At 42.3% G+C, this 15,517-nt stretch overlaps 1 protein-coding gene across 1 annotated transcript in view; it reads right to left on the reverse strand.

Moving 5' to 3' along the window:
* LOC115144870 (potassium voltage-gated channel subfamily KQT member 1-like) overlaps window positions 1–15,517 on the reverse strand; it is a 55,312-nt gene that overhangs the window by 4,379 nt on the left and 35,416 nt on the right. Inside the window, exon 13 of the mRNA XM_029685968.2 lies at window positions 13,792–13,865. Within this exon, the coding sequence (XP_029541828.2) occupies window positions 13,792–13,865 (74 nt within the window). The remainder of the gene's footprint in view (window positions 1–13,791; window positions 13,866–15,517) is intronic.

A 15,517-nucleotide genomic window follows, 5' to 3' on the forward strand; every position in this document is an offset into this window, starting at 1 on the left:
TGTATAGTTTTTTCCTTCATTAAAATATCATGAATCATCATCACACTGCCTTTTGGTCTGACTCTCCTTCTCCACAAGAACGCCGTTACACATACACTAAGTTGACTGTGCCTTTAAACAGCTTTGCAAATTCCATAAAATTATATCATGATTCACCAAAATTCACCCAACTTATTGTGGGAAGCTTGTGGAAGGCTTCCCAAAATGTTTGACCCAAGATAAACAATTTAAAGGCAATGCTACCAAATACTAATTGAGTGTATGTAAACTTCTGACCCACTGGGAATGTGATGAAAGAAATAAAAGCTGAAAGAAATAATTTTCTCTGCTATTATTCTGACATTTCACATTCTTAAAATAAAGTGGTGATCCTAACTGACCTAAAACAGGGAGTTTTTACTAGGTTTAAATGTCAAGAATTGTGAAAAACTTACTTTAAATGTATTTGGCTAAGGTGTATGTAAACGTCTGACTACAACTGTTAACTCCACGTACGTTTGAAATATTGCTTGATAAAATAGACTTAGTATGGCTTTCTCTACAACATATAAACTTTTAGTTCCAGGCATCGAGTCCATTGTATGGCAGAGAGAGTGGGTAGACTGCATGACATATCCCCCTAGACACTGATGCTAAACTCTCATAATAATACTGACAGAATGATTTGTGTAAGTATATTGGTTCAGTGTAATTTTTACATTCAATCCCAGGTCACCTTTTCATTGCAGCTTTTCTACACTAACACTCAAACTAATGTTACTTAATTTACTTTCCAAAAAAGCAGACAAGTGCTTAAAAGTTATTATAATAGCCATAAATCAAAACACTAATTGTCATCAGTATAGTTCAGTGAGTGTGTGATTGTTAATAGTTCTCGAGGGTAATCACAACAAACACAACAGTAATTTTGCAGATCTTTTCCTCCTCAAAACAAAAGAGGAGCAAACATGACACTCTCCTGGCATATTGAAAAACAAAACGTCAATTTCCTGAGTTAATTATTATTTTCCATCTCTCTCTTTTTTTAAATACAGTTTCAGTTAGATTTGTCGCAGTAGGGACGGGCTGTATCAGGGAAAAAGAACAGTGTCTTGCTGACAAAAGTGGGCCTGGACGATCTGTTAGTTTAACATCTCACTGCATAGTAAATCTATGAGTTGCTGTTGTGGCGGAGGTCAAGCTCTCAGCCTGGAGGAATACAGGATTCATATCTTGATATGGTGCTCAGATCTGCACTGCACAGCACCATATAGGCTCTCACCACACAAACAGAGCCTGTGTGTGGGGACACTACAATCTGTTTGATTGTGCACAGTAGACTCAAACATACACACACACTACACACTCCCGCATACAATAAACACACACAACAGATGAATAAATATTAATCTCCTAACCTTCCACATGGTGCTCTTGTATGTTATAGCCCCTGTATTTACTCAAACATATGAGATGCAATACTGTTGATGTTAGCAAGAGTTTTACGCAGTACTATTTATGTCCCGTAAGTGAGAATCTTTTTTTCCCCAGTCTGATTTTATTTACTGCTTAGCTGTGACCACTTAGCTGAGATTTCCAATCTGCGGTGAGGGAATATAAAGAGGCATTCCTCCAGTAAAGATCCCTGTCCATAAACCCCAAGCCGCCACCACTGGGAGTAAACACTGGGCTTTAACGACAACACTCACAGGGCTTTCATTAATGCTGCCCGGCCAGTGTCAGCCCCAAGCAAATGTACTCTTTAATTAAAACTTAACGGAGGGACCTTTTATTGCCTTGGTCTGGCCTGGTGTACTATACCTCATTAAATAAATAAAACGTCTGTTGGTTGCTAACCTTTATATTCTAGTTGTTAGGAGTTTGTTCAATATCCAATAATCTCTCTAGTCTATAGTATTGGCTCTGTGGTGACAACTGGGGAGATAAATCACATGTATTTAATCTATCTTGAGACACTCACCTAAAGGGTGTTGGAGAAGCATGGCCTTCAGTTATCATTCATTTCAGGGATCCTGACACTTAACATGAATGTTATCACTGTATCAAATCAAACAAAATCTGAAATGACTTGAGGGAATTCCTTTTCGTCAGCTACAGCCAAACACTTATAGTTGGGCTTGTTGGAATGTTTTGTTGTCTCACTACCCTGCTACTTATTTTCATTTACATACACATTGTTCCTAAAATAACTCCAGCGTGTTAAGATGCAGTCCCATAAAGCATTTCAAATATAAGTAATACATGTGGGTGAGTGGGGACTGAGTGAGGGCTGTGGCCACATAAAACTGCAGAGTTGGTAATGCGATGAACTTCTGTCTCCCTCTTTGGCGGCTGGCTGGGCCAGTATGACCAGGAAGATGAACCAGTATGTGACTGTTTTACTACCAGCCTTATGATTTTCTCTCTTGCTCTCTTTCTCAAATTGGCAGCATTTCAAGAAACAGGGGCACAACTTGTTCTTTTCTTTTTTGTCTGTGCGGAAAGGCCAGGCAGCAACAGACTAGCCCTTCTTTCTCTCTGAAGACTGGGAGACAGTGGATCTATCTTACCTCATCAAGTGTGTGCTAGGACTAATTCAGCATCACGCTGACAGGGTACTTTGTCATCTTGACGCTGGATAGCTAAGTGGAAATATTAGGAGGATTTGTTTGGCGATTTTCACTGTTAAGCCTATATCCCGCATGAAACTCCATAAAACATGTTCAGAGACGATTTATTACGAGCAAAAATAAATACTATAGCGTGGCTTTTTATGCAGGAGTGGACTAGCTCTGAGAAACATTATAAAAAATGAAACTCTGATTTACTGGCTTACTGGGACAGACCCTCATAACTCCACTGGCCTAACATAGCGCACAGACACTCACAGTGGGGGATTCTGTGTGAGGGAACATAGCGCACAGACACGCACAGTGGGGGATTCTGTGTGAGGGAACATAGCGCACAGACACTCACAGTGGGGGATTCTGTGTGAGGGAACATTTGTTTTACACTTCTGTTTTTTACCTAAAAAGTTATACTAGGTTCACCAAGACAAATATTACAGTTTAGGGCCACATGGAGGCCACAATAAAGTACAGACATTCAACAGAAATTCACAACAGAGTGAGTAGCACAACAGAGAAATGACTATCAGTGCAACAACAGCCAACACACACTCTCTCTGTCTTGCTCTCTCTCTCTCGTTCTCAATTCAATTCAAGGGGCTTTACTGGCATGGGAAACATATGTTTACATTGCCAAAGCAAGTGAAATGGATAAACAAAAGTGAAATAAACAATCAAAAGTGAACAGTAGATATTACACTCACACAAGTTCCAAAATAATAGAGACACTTCAAATGTCATATTATGTCTATATACAGTGTTGTAACGACGTGCAAACAGTTCAAGTACACAAGGGGAAACCTGTTGTCCTTTTCTTGTGGCAACACGTCACAAATCTTGCTGCTGTATTTGCACACTGTGGTATTTCAACCAATAGATATGGGAGTTTATCAAAATATGGGTCTCTAATATGGTCATACATTTGGCGGGAGGTTAGGAAGTGGAGCTCAGATTCCACCTCACTTTGTGCACATTCTCTCTCTCTCCACCCCCCCCCCCCTCTCTCTCTACTCACAAAAGTTCAAATGTCATATTATGTGCAAATGGTTACAAAAGTACAAAAGAGAAGATAAATAAATATAAATTCTCTCTCTCTCCTCTGTTTTATTGTTTATCTGTGGCCAGCATCTTGTAAGCAGGGGGGCTAATTAGGAGAGGTCTGCAGGTGGCCCATGCAGTATTTTCCAGGTCTGGCGGGGGGGGGGGGGTGGTCAGAGATGGGAAAATAACCTGCTGCCTTGGAACAGAAAGAGAGAAAGAGAGCAAGAGAGAAAGAGAGATAAAGAGAGAGGCTATGCTTAAACTCTGGCATCTTCTCCAATATTTTGAACCAATGTCTGGTCTGGTCGCCCAATCTACAGAAGTGGAGATAAATTTGACCCCAATAATTACCGTGGAATCTACGTCAACAGCAATCTTGGAAAAGTCCTCTGCAGCATCATCAACAGCAGACTCATTTCCTCAGTGAAAACAATGTCCTGTGCAAATGACAAATGGGCTTCTTCCGAAACAGACCATCTATACACCCTGAACACTCTTATAGACCAACAAACAAACTAATACAAAAGCAAAGCCTTCTCATGCTTTGTTGATTTCAAAAAGCATTTGACTCAATTTGGCATGTGGGTATGATATGACATTATAAAATCAATGTACACAAACAATAGGTGTGCAGTTAAAATTGGCAATAAACACAGATTTATTTTCCATTAGGGCAGTGGAGTGGGACAGGGATTCAGTTTGAGCCCCATCCTCTTCAACATATACACTCAGTAGTCAGTTTATTAGGTACACCCATCTCGTACCGGGTCGGAACCACCTTCGCCTCCAGAACAGCCTGAATTCTTCAGGGCTTGGAAACGTTGTTCAGTTGGTATCAAGGGACCTAACATGTGCTCAGTTGGTATCAAGGGACCTAACGTGTGCTCAGTTGGTATCAAGTGACCCCCATACCATTACACTACCGCCACCATTCTGTATTATTGACACCAGGCAGGATGGGGCCATGGACCAAATCCTGACTCTGGCATCAGCATGGTGCAATAGGAACTGGGATTCGTTGGTCCAGGCAATATTTTTCCACTCTTTAATTGTCCAATTTCCCATTGGAGCCTCTTCTTCTTGTTTTTAGCTAATAGAAGTAGAACCCGGTGTGGTCGTCTGCTGCAATAGTCCATCCGTGACAAAGTGACTGTTTTCGCCCACAGGACTGCCGCTGACAGGATGTTTTTTGATTGTCGCACCATTCTCGGTAAACCCTAGACACTGTCTTATGTGAAAAGCCCAGGAGGTTGGCCGTTTCTGAGATAAGGGAACCAACGAGCCTGACACACGACAATCATACCACGCTCAAAGTCGCGTAGGTTACTCGTTTTGCCCATTCTAACGTTCAATCGAACAGTAACTGAATGCCTCGATCCCTGTCTGCCTGCTTTATATAGCAAACCATGTGACTCACTGTCTGTAGGAGATAACCATTTTTGTGAACGGGTGGTGTACCTAATACACTGAATTGGCGAAGGCACTAGAACAGTCTGCAGCGCCCGGCCTCACCCTACTGGACTCTGAATTCAAATGTCTACAGTTTGCAGATGATCTGGTGCTTCTGTCCCCAACCAAGGAGGGGCTACAGCAGTCAGACTTAGGCCCTGACAATGAATCTCAGTAAGACAAAAGTATGTGGACACCCCTTCAAATATGTGGATTCGGCTACTTCAGCCACACCCGTTGCTGACAGGTGTATAAAATCGAGCACACATGGACAAACATTGGCAGTAGAATGGCCTGTACGGAAGAGCTCAGTGACTTTCAATGTGGCACCGTCATAGGATTCTAATAAGTCAGTTTGTCACATTTCTGCCCTGCTAGAGCTGCTCCAGTCAATTGTAAGTAATGCTATTGTGAAGTGGAAACGTTCCACGCATTCCAGAACAAAGCCCTCAACTACAGAGAGATTAACCTTGAGAAGAGTCCCCTCAGCCTGCTGGTTCTGGGACTCAGTTCACAAACAGACCCCACAGAAACCCAGGACAGCAACTCAATTAGACCCAACCAAATTATGAGAAAACAAAAAGATAACTATTTGACACACTGGAAGGAATCAACCAAAAACAGAGCAAATTGGAATGCTATCTGGCCCTAAACAGAGAGTTCACAGTGGCAGAATACCTGACCACTGTGACTGACCCAAACTTAAGGAAATCCTTAACTATGTACAGACTCAGTGAGCATAGCCTTGCTATTGGGAAAGGCCACCATTAGGCAGTCCAGGCTCTCAAGAGAAGACAGGCTATGTGCACACTGCCCACAAAATGAGGTGGAAACTGAGAAGCACTTCCTAACCTCCTGCCAAATGTATGACCATATTAGAGACACATATTTCTCACAAATCACACAGACCCACAAAGAATTTGAAAACAAATCAAACATGTTGTTTGTTTATTTCACTTGATTTGGCAATGTAAACATATGAGAGAGACAGAGAGAGACAGAGAGAGAAGGAGAGAGAGACAGAGAGAGACAGAGAGAGACAGAGAGAGACAGAGAGAGAGAGAGAGACAGAGAGAGAGAGAGAGAGATAACTGTACACTGCAATCAGCAATAGGCCTTCCTCTATTTGGGACCAAAGAAGTATTTCAAAACATTTACTTTTTCTCCAGGACTAAGCTCTGTGAATATAAATCTGTCTTTGGGGAGTATAATTGAGAACCATTCTCATGTCAGTTGAGTTTGTATCTTTATGACAGAGAAAAGTAAACCAACTACTCTCATTGATACACAGTGTATACAGAGCAGTGTGTCATCATAGCTAGCAGTTTCTCACACATTCTGTTGAGTATTGCACAATCATCGGAAATAACTATTTATCAGACTTGCCCGAGTTCGAAAAAAGAGGGAAGGAATATATATTTTTTCTTCTAATTGAACAGATTCTAATACATGTTAGTGTTAAAAGAGGGGAAATGTATACAATCAGCAGAACAAGTGTTCTTTGTACAACAAACCCCCAAAAAACTATGGTGAATACCACACGGACTATGTCATTATGTGGGATTTATTTGGAATAGGTTCAGATAACAACTGGTATCTTTTTAAGGGAATGGTTGGTTGTGGGGGAGGGCTTCTGGATACCTCAGACTGCAGGGTCCTCATTTATAACCATTGCGTACATTTTACACTAAACATCTGCACAAAAAATATTGAGATTTATAAACCTGGCGCAGCCATACAAACAGGTTTCCTGTTATAAATCAGACCAGTCGTAAAAATGTGCGCGTGTGAACGAGCATTATAACTCCGCCGGAAAAACACCCATCATTCACCTTTCATGGTGACAATTAACGCCCTTATTTGCTGTATACTTTGGAAGTATTGGAATCAGGCCAACACAGTATGGCTAAAGGAAATATCAATGGTGAACTTGATGAAATGTCTTTGGAAGTATTGGAATCAGGCCAACACAGTATGGCTAAAGGAAATATCAATGGTGAACTTGATGAAATGTCTTTGGAAGTATTGGAATCAGGCCAACACAGTATGGCTAAAGGAAATATCAATGGTGAACTTGATGAAATGTCTTTGGAAGTATTGGAATCAGGCCAACACAGTATGGCTAAAGGAAATATCAATGGTGAACTTGATCAAATGTCTTTGGAAGTATTGGAATCAGGCCAACACAGTATGGCTAAAGGAAATATCAATGGTGAACTTGATCAAATGTCTTTGGAAGTATTGGAATCAGGCCAACACAGTATGGCTAAAGGAAATATCAATGGTGAACTTGATGAAATGTCTTTGGAAGTATTGGAATCAGGCCAACACAGTATGGCTAAAGGAAATATCAATGGTGAACTTGATGAAATGTCCTTGGAGGTGTTGGAATCAGGCCAACACAGTATGGCTAAAGGAAATATCAATGGTGAACTTGATGAAATGTCTTTGGAAGTATTGGAATCAGGCCAACACAGTATGGCTAAAGGATGAAATGTCTTTGGAGGTGTCGGCAGAATGTTTTCTTTTGCAGTGACATTTGCTTTATCTGACCGTTTCTGAAAGACAAAAACAATTGCAAATAGTTGTGGACCTGTAAACAGATCGTTTGAATTCAATAATGTTTTGCATTTCAATTTCTATTCTGAAACATTGTCTACTTGATTGTTTTACAGTAGTCCTACTTACAGTGGTAGCCTGCTCACCTGCTCTCCCTTTGGATGTATAGAGTAAAAACATTTATCAAATAAGCCCAAGTAAATGGGATGTGCAAGGTCATTTGTTGAATGGCTAATTCGGGAATATGAACTCATCATGGCCAGAAAAGGTGAGGAATTTAGTCTGTAATAGTTATGACAGGTATATTCATTATGCATTATGTTTATGAATTAAATATTGTCTACTTGAGAAATTTGGCATTACAGTATTCAGATGTAGACCAGCCTAAAAACGTCAATGGAAAAGGTGAACAGTCTGTTCCACCGTTAAACTGCGCTTTGGATCGCATCGCATAGAGCAAAATACTTCAAATAGCTTATTTATTTACTACTGTGAAGTAGGTCCAATTTCTTGAGAGATGGGATGAATGGTGGCCTTTCCTAACTTGTTGTAGGCCTATAGGCTATTTCGTGGGAATTAAACCATCCCAGTCAGAAAAGGTGAGGAATTTATTCTGTAATGGTCATGGAAATAACAAACAATAGGAACTGGATGCCAATTTATAATTATTTTAGAACACAAAGATAAAATCAATAGATTTTTGCTCTTCTCACTAATGGCAAATGATTGCATCTTATTATATTTATATACCAGTTTTTTGGTATGAATAAGAGTGTCATCATATATTCATGCACAAGGGTACTAGGCTACTGTCTCATTGTTGCAATGCAATACTTCAACCACAAGACACTGTGTGAAGAAAGCATTTCCAGAGTTTGCAGGAAGATAAGCACATTCTCACATCAAGTTCAGTTTTTATAAATGCCAACTTTTGCGTGAAAACTGGTGCATGCATGTTCTGGGGCATATCTCCTGGAGGGGTATGGAGACAGATCTCCTGGAGGGGTATGGAGACAGATCTCCTGGAGGGGTATGGAGACAGATCTCCTGGAGGGGTATGGAGACAGATCTCCTGGAGGGGTATGGAGACAGATCTTCTGGAGGGGTATGGAGACAGATCTCCTGGAGGGGTATGGAGACAGATCTCCTAGAGGGGTACGGAGACAGATCTCCTAGAGGGGTACGGAGACAGACCTCCTGGAGACAGATCTCCTGGAGGGGTAGTGAGACAGAACTCCTGGAGGGGTAGTGAGACAGAACTCCTGGAGGGGTAGTGAGACAGATCTCCTGGAGGGGTAGTGAGACAGATCTCCTGGAGGGGTAGTGAGACAGATCTCCTAGAGGGGTAGTGAGACAGATCTCCTAGAGGGGTAGTGAGACAGATCTCCTAGAGGGGTAGTGAGACAGATCTCCTGGAGGGGTAGTGAGACAGATCTCTTGGAGGGGTAGTGAGACAGATCTCCTAGAGGGGTATGGAGACAGATCTCCTAGAGGGGTAGTGAGACAGATCTCCTAGAGGGGTATGGAGACAGATCTCCTAGAGGGGTATGGAGACAGATCTCCTAGAGGGGTATGGAGACATATGGTGTGCGGCCACCGTGCAGTGCCACTTCCTTTTGGCCAGCCCAGTGTCGTCACAGTCACACACAGCTGTCCATTTGTCCTCTGATGTGAACCCCACTTGGAGAGTAGTCTGAAGAACTCCACTGGGCTGCTATAGTCCACACTATCTGCTATATCACTATAACCTAGGAACACTAGAAGAAACTCAATAGGAAAATACAGAGCCAACTGGCTCAATGACAGAGTCAGTCTGAATAGGCAGTCTGATAGAGTTAGTAAGAACTGTAGGTATGATGCTGTTGTAGTGTGTGTGTGTGTGTGTGTGTGTGTGTGTGTGTGTGTGTTATCTGTGTGACTGACTACACTTAATGGAGGGCTTCAGAGCCAGGGGACCGCATGTCAACCATCCAGCCAGCGCCCAGGACACAAACGCACACACACGAACACACACACACACTCTTCCTGACCACATCTGGGAGCTGTAAATCTCTCAACACCACTGCTGCTCTCCACTCCCCACTTCTCCTCTTCCCTTTCTCCTCTCCTCCCCCCTTCTCCTCTCCCCCTTCTCCTTTCGTCCCCTCCCCTTTTCCTCCCCTCCCCTCCCCTCACCTTCTCCTTTTCCTCTCCCCCACCTTCTCCTTTCCTCCCCCCTCCCTCCTCTTCTCCCCTTCTCCTCTCCTCTCTTCTCCCCCTGTTCTCCTCTCCTCCCCTCCCCTTCCCCCTTCTCTCCCCCTTCTTTCCTCCCCTCCACCCTTCTCCCCCATCTCCTCTCTTTCTCCTCTCCCTCTTCTCCTGTCTCCAATAATGTTGTTGTTGTTCAGCCGGCTACTTGCAAATTTATTTTTTATATGTTAAGGTACAAAAAACATGTTTTTTAATTAAATACAATACTTTGCAAAAATATATTATATTTTATTTTGATACATTGGTCTTTATGGAATTTTGTAATTGTCATTTAATCCCGTGTGTGTGTGTGTGTGTGTGTGTGTGTGTGTGTGTGTGTGTGTGTGTGTGTGTGTGTGTGTGTGTGTGTGTGTGTGTGTGTGTGTGTGTGTGTGTAGTGGTGTAAAGTACTTAAGTAAAAATACTTTAAAGTACTACTTAAGTAGTGTTTTGGGGTATCTGTACTTTACTTTACTACACTGAACAAAAACATAAATGCAACACGTAACATTTCCTAGAAATGTCCAACATTTTGTGCACATATTTGTTTACATCCCTATTAGTGAGCATTTCTCATTTGCCAACATTTTCCATCCACCTGACAGGTGTGGCATATCAAGAAGCTGATTAAACAGCATGATCATTATTCAGGTGCACCTTGTACTGGGACTCTAAAAGGCCACTTTAAAATGTGCAATTTTGTCACAAAACCCAATGCTAAAGACGTCCCAAGTTTTGACGGAGTGTGCACTTGGCATGCTGACTGCAGGAATGTCCACCAGAGCTGTTGCCAGAGAATTTAATGTTAATTTCTCTACCATAAGCCTCCAACGTCGCATTAGATAATTTGGCAGTACGTCCAACCAGCCTCACAACTGCAGACCACGAATAACCACGCAAGCCCAGGACCTCCCCATCTGGCTTCTTCACCTGCGGGATCGTCTAGGGGGGCTGGTCCTTCTCAGTTCCATTTTAATTAGTTTAAACACGGTTTAACTGGGAATCAAGAAATGTTAAATTGGCATGCGGCATCGGGTTTTCCAAAGCAGCTGTTATAGGAGTGCCCACGTCCCAAATCTGTTAGAGCGTCTGGCTCAGCCTTACCCATGTAGACCAGAGATATGGGCATGTTCCATGACACAACCACACTAGCAGTTGGTGAAACATGTATTATATCACTGATTATAGTTATCTCAACACCACATATTCCCTCAGTAAAAACCATATATCATGTCTGGGGGGCATTACTGTATGTGTTGACCTACAGCATAGTACAGTGATGTTACAGCAAGTAGGCCAAACCCTTTCGGTGATATTAAAGGATATCACACACAAAAACATAATTCACTTCTAAACACTATCAAAACACAAGCCTAGGCAGTGAACTCCCGGGCAGAGTTTATGCGTCGCCTACTACTACAGTGTAACTCCATACACTGGAACATGAACAGTACTGTATCTACACAACTACTGTACCAATAAAACATACAGTAACTGGAGTACATCAGATATGCTTTTGCAGCTTTAAATGAAAGGGAACATAGCTACACATAGTGGTTGAACTGAGTACACGGAGTACAGTTCACCCACTATGAGATGAATAAACTGAGTACAGTTCACCCACTATGAGATGAATAAACTGAGTACAGTTCACCCACTGTGAGATGAATAAACTGAGTACAGTTCACCCACTGTGAGATGAATAAAGGGAGTACAGTTCACCCACTGTGAGATGAATAAACTGAGTACAGTTCACCCATTATGAGATTAATAAACTGAGTACACGGAGTACAGTTCACCCACTATGAGATGATTAAACTGAGTACAGTTCACCCGCTGTGAGATGAATAAACTGAGTACAGTTCACCACTATGAGATGATTAAACTGAGTACTTAGCGTTCAAGTACTGTACAAGTGTCACGACTTCCGCCAAAGTCGGCTCCTCTCCTTGTTCGGGCGGAGTTCGGCGGTTGACGTCACCGGCTTTCTAGCCATCGCCGCTCCATTTCTCCATTGTTCCATTTGTTTTGTCTTGTTCCCTGCACACCTGGTTTTCATTCCCCAATCACACTGCATGTATTTATTCCTCTGTTCCCCTCCATGTCTTTGTGTGAAGTTGTTTCGTGTTACGTGTGTTATGTGACGCGCCAGGCTGGTTGTCCAATATCCGTGTATATTTCACGAAGTATGTTATTTGGTAAACTATAGCTTTTGTGACTGTTTGAGCGCTTTGCACTTTTGCCATTGTTGCTGGAGGTTTTGACGCAATTGCCTACGTCTGCTGTTTGCTCCTGCCTCAATAAAGTGTGCGCCTGTTCACAACCTTCTGCTCTCCTGCACCTGACTCCACTACCAGTACGCACACCCGTGACAACAAGAGTGTAAAGGAAAAGCGCCATCTACTGTTGGGAGGGAGAAAAGGATCATTTGAGCTTTAGACACGTCTTCACACGTCCCTTATAAAAGATCCAAGACATCTTCTATTATTCACATGATCTCATATGATGCCCTTCATATGTGAAGTGTTCAAGGCCAGCAAACAGCCATATTCACCAGTGTAGTGTTCAAGGCCAGCAAACAGCCATATTCACCAGTGTAGTGTTCAAGGCCAGCAAACAGCCATATTCAACAGTGTAGTGTTCAAGGCCAGCAAACAGCCATATTCAACAGCGTAGTGTTCAAGGCCAGCAAACAGCCATATTCAACAGTGTCGTGTTCAAGGCCAGCAAACAGCCATATTCAACAGTGTCGTGTTCAAGGCCAGCAAACAGCCATATTCAACAGCGTAGTGTTCAAGGCCAGCAAACAGCCATATTCAACAGCGTAGTGTTCAAGGCCAGCAAACAGCCATATTCAACAGTGTTGTGTTCAAGGCCAGCAAACAGCCATATTCACCAGTGTAGTGTTCAAGGCCAGCAAACAGCCATATTCAACAGTGTCGTGTTCAAGGCCAGCAAACAGCCATATTCAACAGTGTAGTGTTCAAGGCCAGCAAACAGCCATATTCACCAGTGTAGTGTTCAAGGCCAGCAAACAGCCATATTCAACAGTGTAGTGTTCAAGGCCAGCAAACAGCCATATTCAACAGTGTAGTGTTCAAGGCCAGCAAACAGCCATATTCACCAGTGTAGTGTTCAAGGCCAGCAAACAGCCATATTCAACAGTGTAGTGTTCAAGGCCAGCAAACAGTCATATACAACAGTGTTGTGTTCAAGGCCAGCAAACAGTCATATTCAACAGTGTAGTGTTCAAGGCCGCCAAACAGCCATATTCAACAGCGTAGTGTTCAAGGCCAGCAAACAGCCATATTCAACAGTGTAGTGTTCAAGGCCAGCAAACAACCATATTCAACAGCGTAGTGTTCAAGGCCAGCAAACAGTCATATACAACAGTGTCGTGTTCAAGGCCGGGCAAACAGCCATATTCAACAGCATAGTGTTCAAAGCCAGCAAACAGCCATATTCAACAGTGTAGTGTTCAAGGCCAGCAAACAGCCATATTCAACAGCGTAGTGTTCAAGGCCAGCAAACAGCCATATTCAACAGTGTAGTGTTCAAGGCCAGCAAACAACCATATTCAACAGCACATAAGGGAATGCTACATAAAGTAGATTATGGCCTTATTGTGGACACAGTAATAGAGAAAATTTGGATTTTGTTAAAACAATATATTGCCAGGGGAATCCGAAACTGCATGACAGTCTTCTAAACTTCATTTAATCATTTTTCCAGGGTTGGAACTATCAGATTTGTGATGCTCAATACCATTTGGATAGTTGTTTGTCAGCTTATATAAGATGTCACACTTCAGTCACTCCGTTTTGATGCAGATGGAGTATATCATTAGAGTATAGGGGGTAGGGGGTTAGTGGGTTATAGTAATAGTGTAAAACCAAGCATGCAGTACAGTACCTTCTTGAATTCAAGTGGTGAGTTGAGACTGAGTCCTGGACCTTTGCCATGAACGGGCTGGTCAACAAACTGCAAGAGAGAAGCATTTGTGTTCCTTTTACAAAATCTCTAGGGTGGGAGTTTGTCAGGAGAGGAGGATGGAGGGAGGGAGGGAGGGAGGGAGGGAGGGAAAGAAAGAGATTGAATCAGAGGAGGAATGCAGAATGAGAATGGTGTTAGAGGTGGTATTGGATTAGCTGGGCTGGGGAAGAGGTCAAGAGGAGAACAGAGAATGCCTACTGTGTGATGTGTGTACACACTGAGAGAAACACACTCTCACACACATTCACAAGCACAAATGCACGCACACACACGCTCCCCTTTATACTCGAGTCCATCGCATGTCTGTGCTCCCCCTTCCCAAAAAATGAAATTACATTACATTTGTGTAAATAGGTTATGCCCAACACTTTGGCTAGTAATAGGGTTAAGAGATGAAACAGCTCAAGACAAATTACAACAGATTTCCTAATTAAACACATTTCTAGCTGAATTCTCGGTGATTTTACAGTCTTTCTTGACCCCCCAAAATAAAACAGCCAAGTCCCACCCAACAGACCACTATCATCATGTAGCAACTAGCCAACTAGTCACCTTGTAAACATGTCCCCAACAAACTGGGCTGTTTTCTCCAACTCTAGGATAATCCCTTATTTACCGTTGTAATAACCAGGGTTTCAAGCACTCAATAGGCCATTTAACCCTCTAGTGAGTTGAACAGAGCAGCTTTCCATTGACAGGAAGGGCACTTTGGCCTAACAAAAGGCTTTATGCCCTATGGAGTAGGGATGGACCTCTGTAAGGGGCAGGGAGGCATCTATGGGGTAGCCCTTTATGCTCATACCCGTATGTATACAGGTTGAAAATGGCAGATTTGGACACTGATAAGCGCCTAAATCGGAACACAGTGGCTGCACAGTAACAGCTAAACATGACATCAAAGCTCAGGGTCTCCGCTTCAAATCTGTGTATGGTTTATGACTGACAGCCGTTCTGAACTTGAGCACCATCCCTCCTGGTAATTGGGCAACTTTTGGAAATGTTATGTTGTCTGAGTGAGGGAAATGCTGTAAATGATGAGGATTGGATGTATTTTGAAAGATAAGACGTTGAGGATGATAATAAAAACCACGTTGATGTCATTCAAGCAAGACAAACAACACCCTTGAGAACACATTTCCATATCATAAAACTCAGATAATATAAAGTGTCAACATGTAGTATCACTATGTTTGATGTACAAGATGACATAGGGTTATACCATGGTTTTCCTGAACAGAATGAACTGTTGTTTGTTGTATTGTGAAGAAAATTTGCTGCAGCACACGCATCTGAATGCCCTCATGACTCCATTCTATGTGCACCAAAATGACCATCTGTTTCTCTGAATTTCCTAGTAAAAGCCTAACACTGTAAGATCCTATTTTATCATTTAGCAAGTCATGTTGGCAATAGAACAAGCTTTCAAATGATGCCCACCTGACCGCAATTTATAATGGACCGATTTTGTGTAAACAACAACAGTAATTCTGTAAGGTCCGGATGCAGGGTTGTTTTCCAAACAAAACAACTACAAGTGTGCTGCTCTAGTTCCTCAACGGCAGAGCTAAGAGAGCAAAAAAAAAAAAGCACCTTATAGTTGAAGATTTCTTTGTGTCATAAAAGTGCATTGAAATGACTTA

This window comes from Oncorhynchus nerka, linkage group LG17 (genome assembly GCF_034236695.1).
Source record: "Oncorhynchus nerka isolate Pitt River linkage group LG17, Oner_Uvic_2.0, whole genome shotgun sequence".
In the NCBI taxonomy this organism is placed as follows: Eukaryota; Metazoa; Chordata; class Actinopteri; order Salmoniformes; family Salmonidae; genus Oncorhynchus; species Oncorhynchus nerka.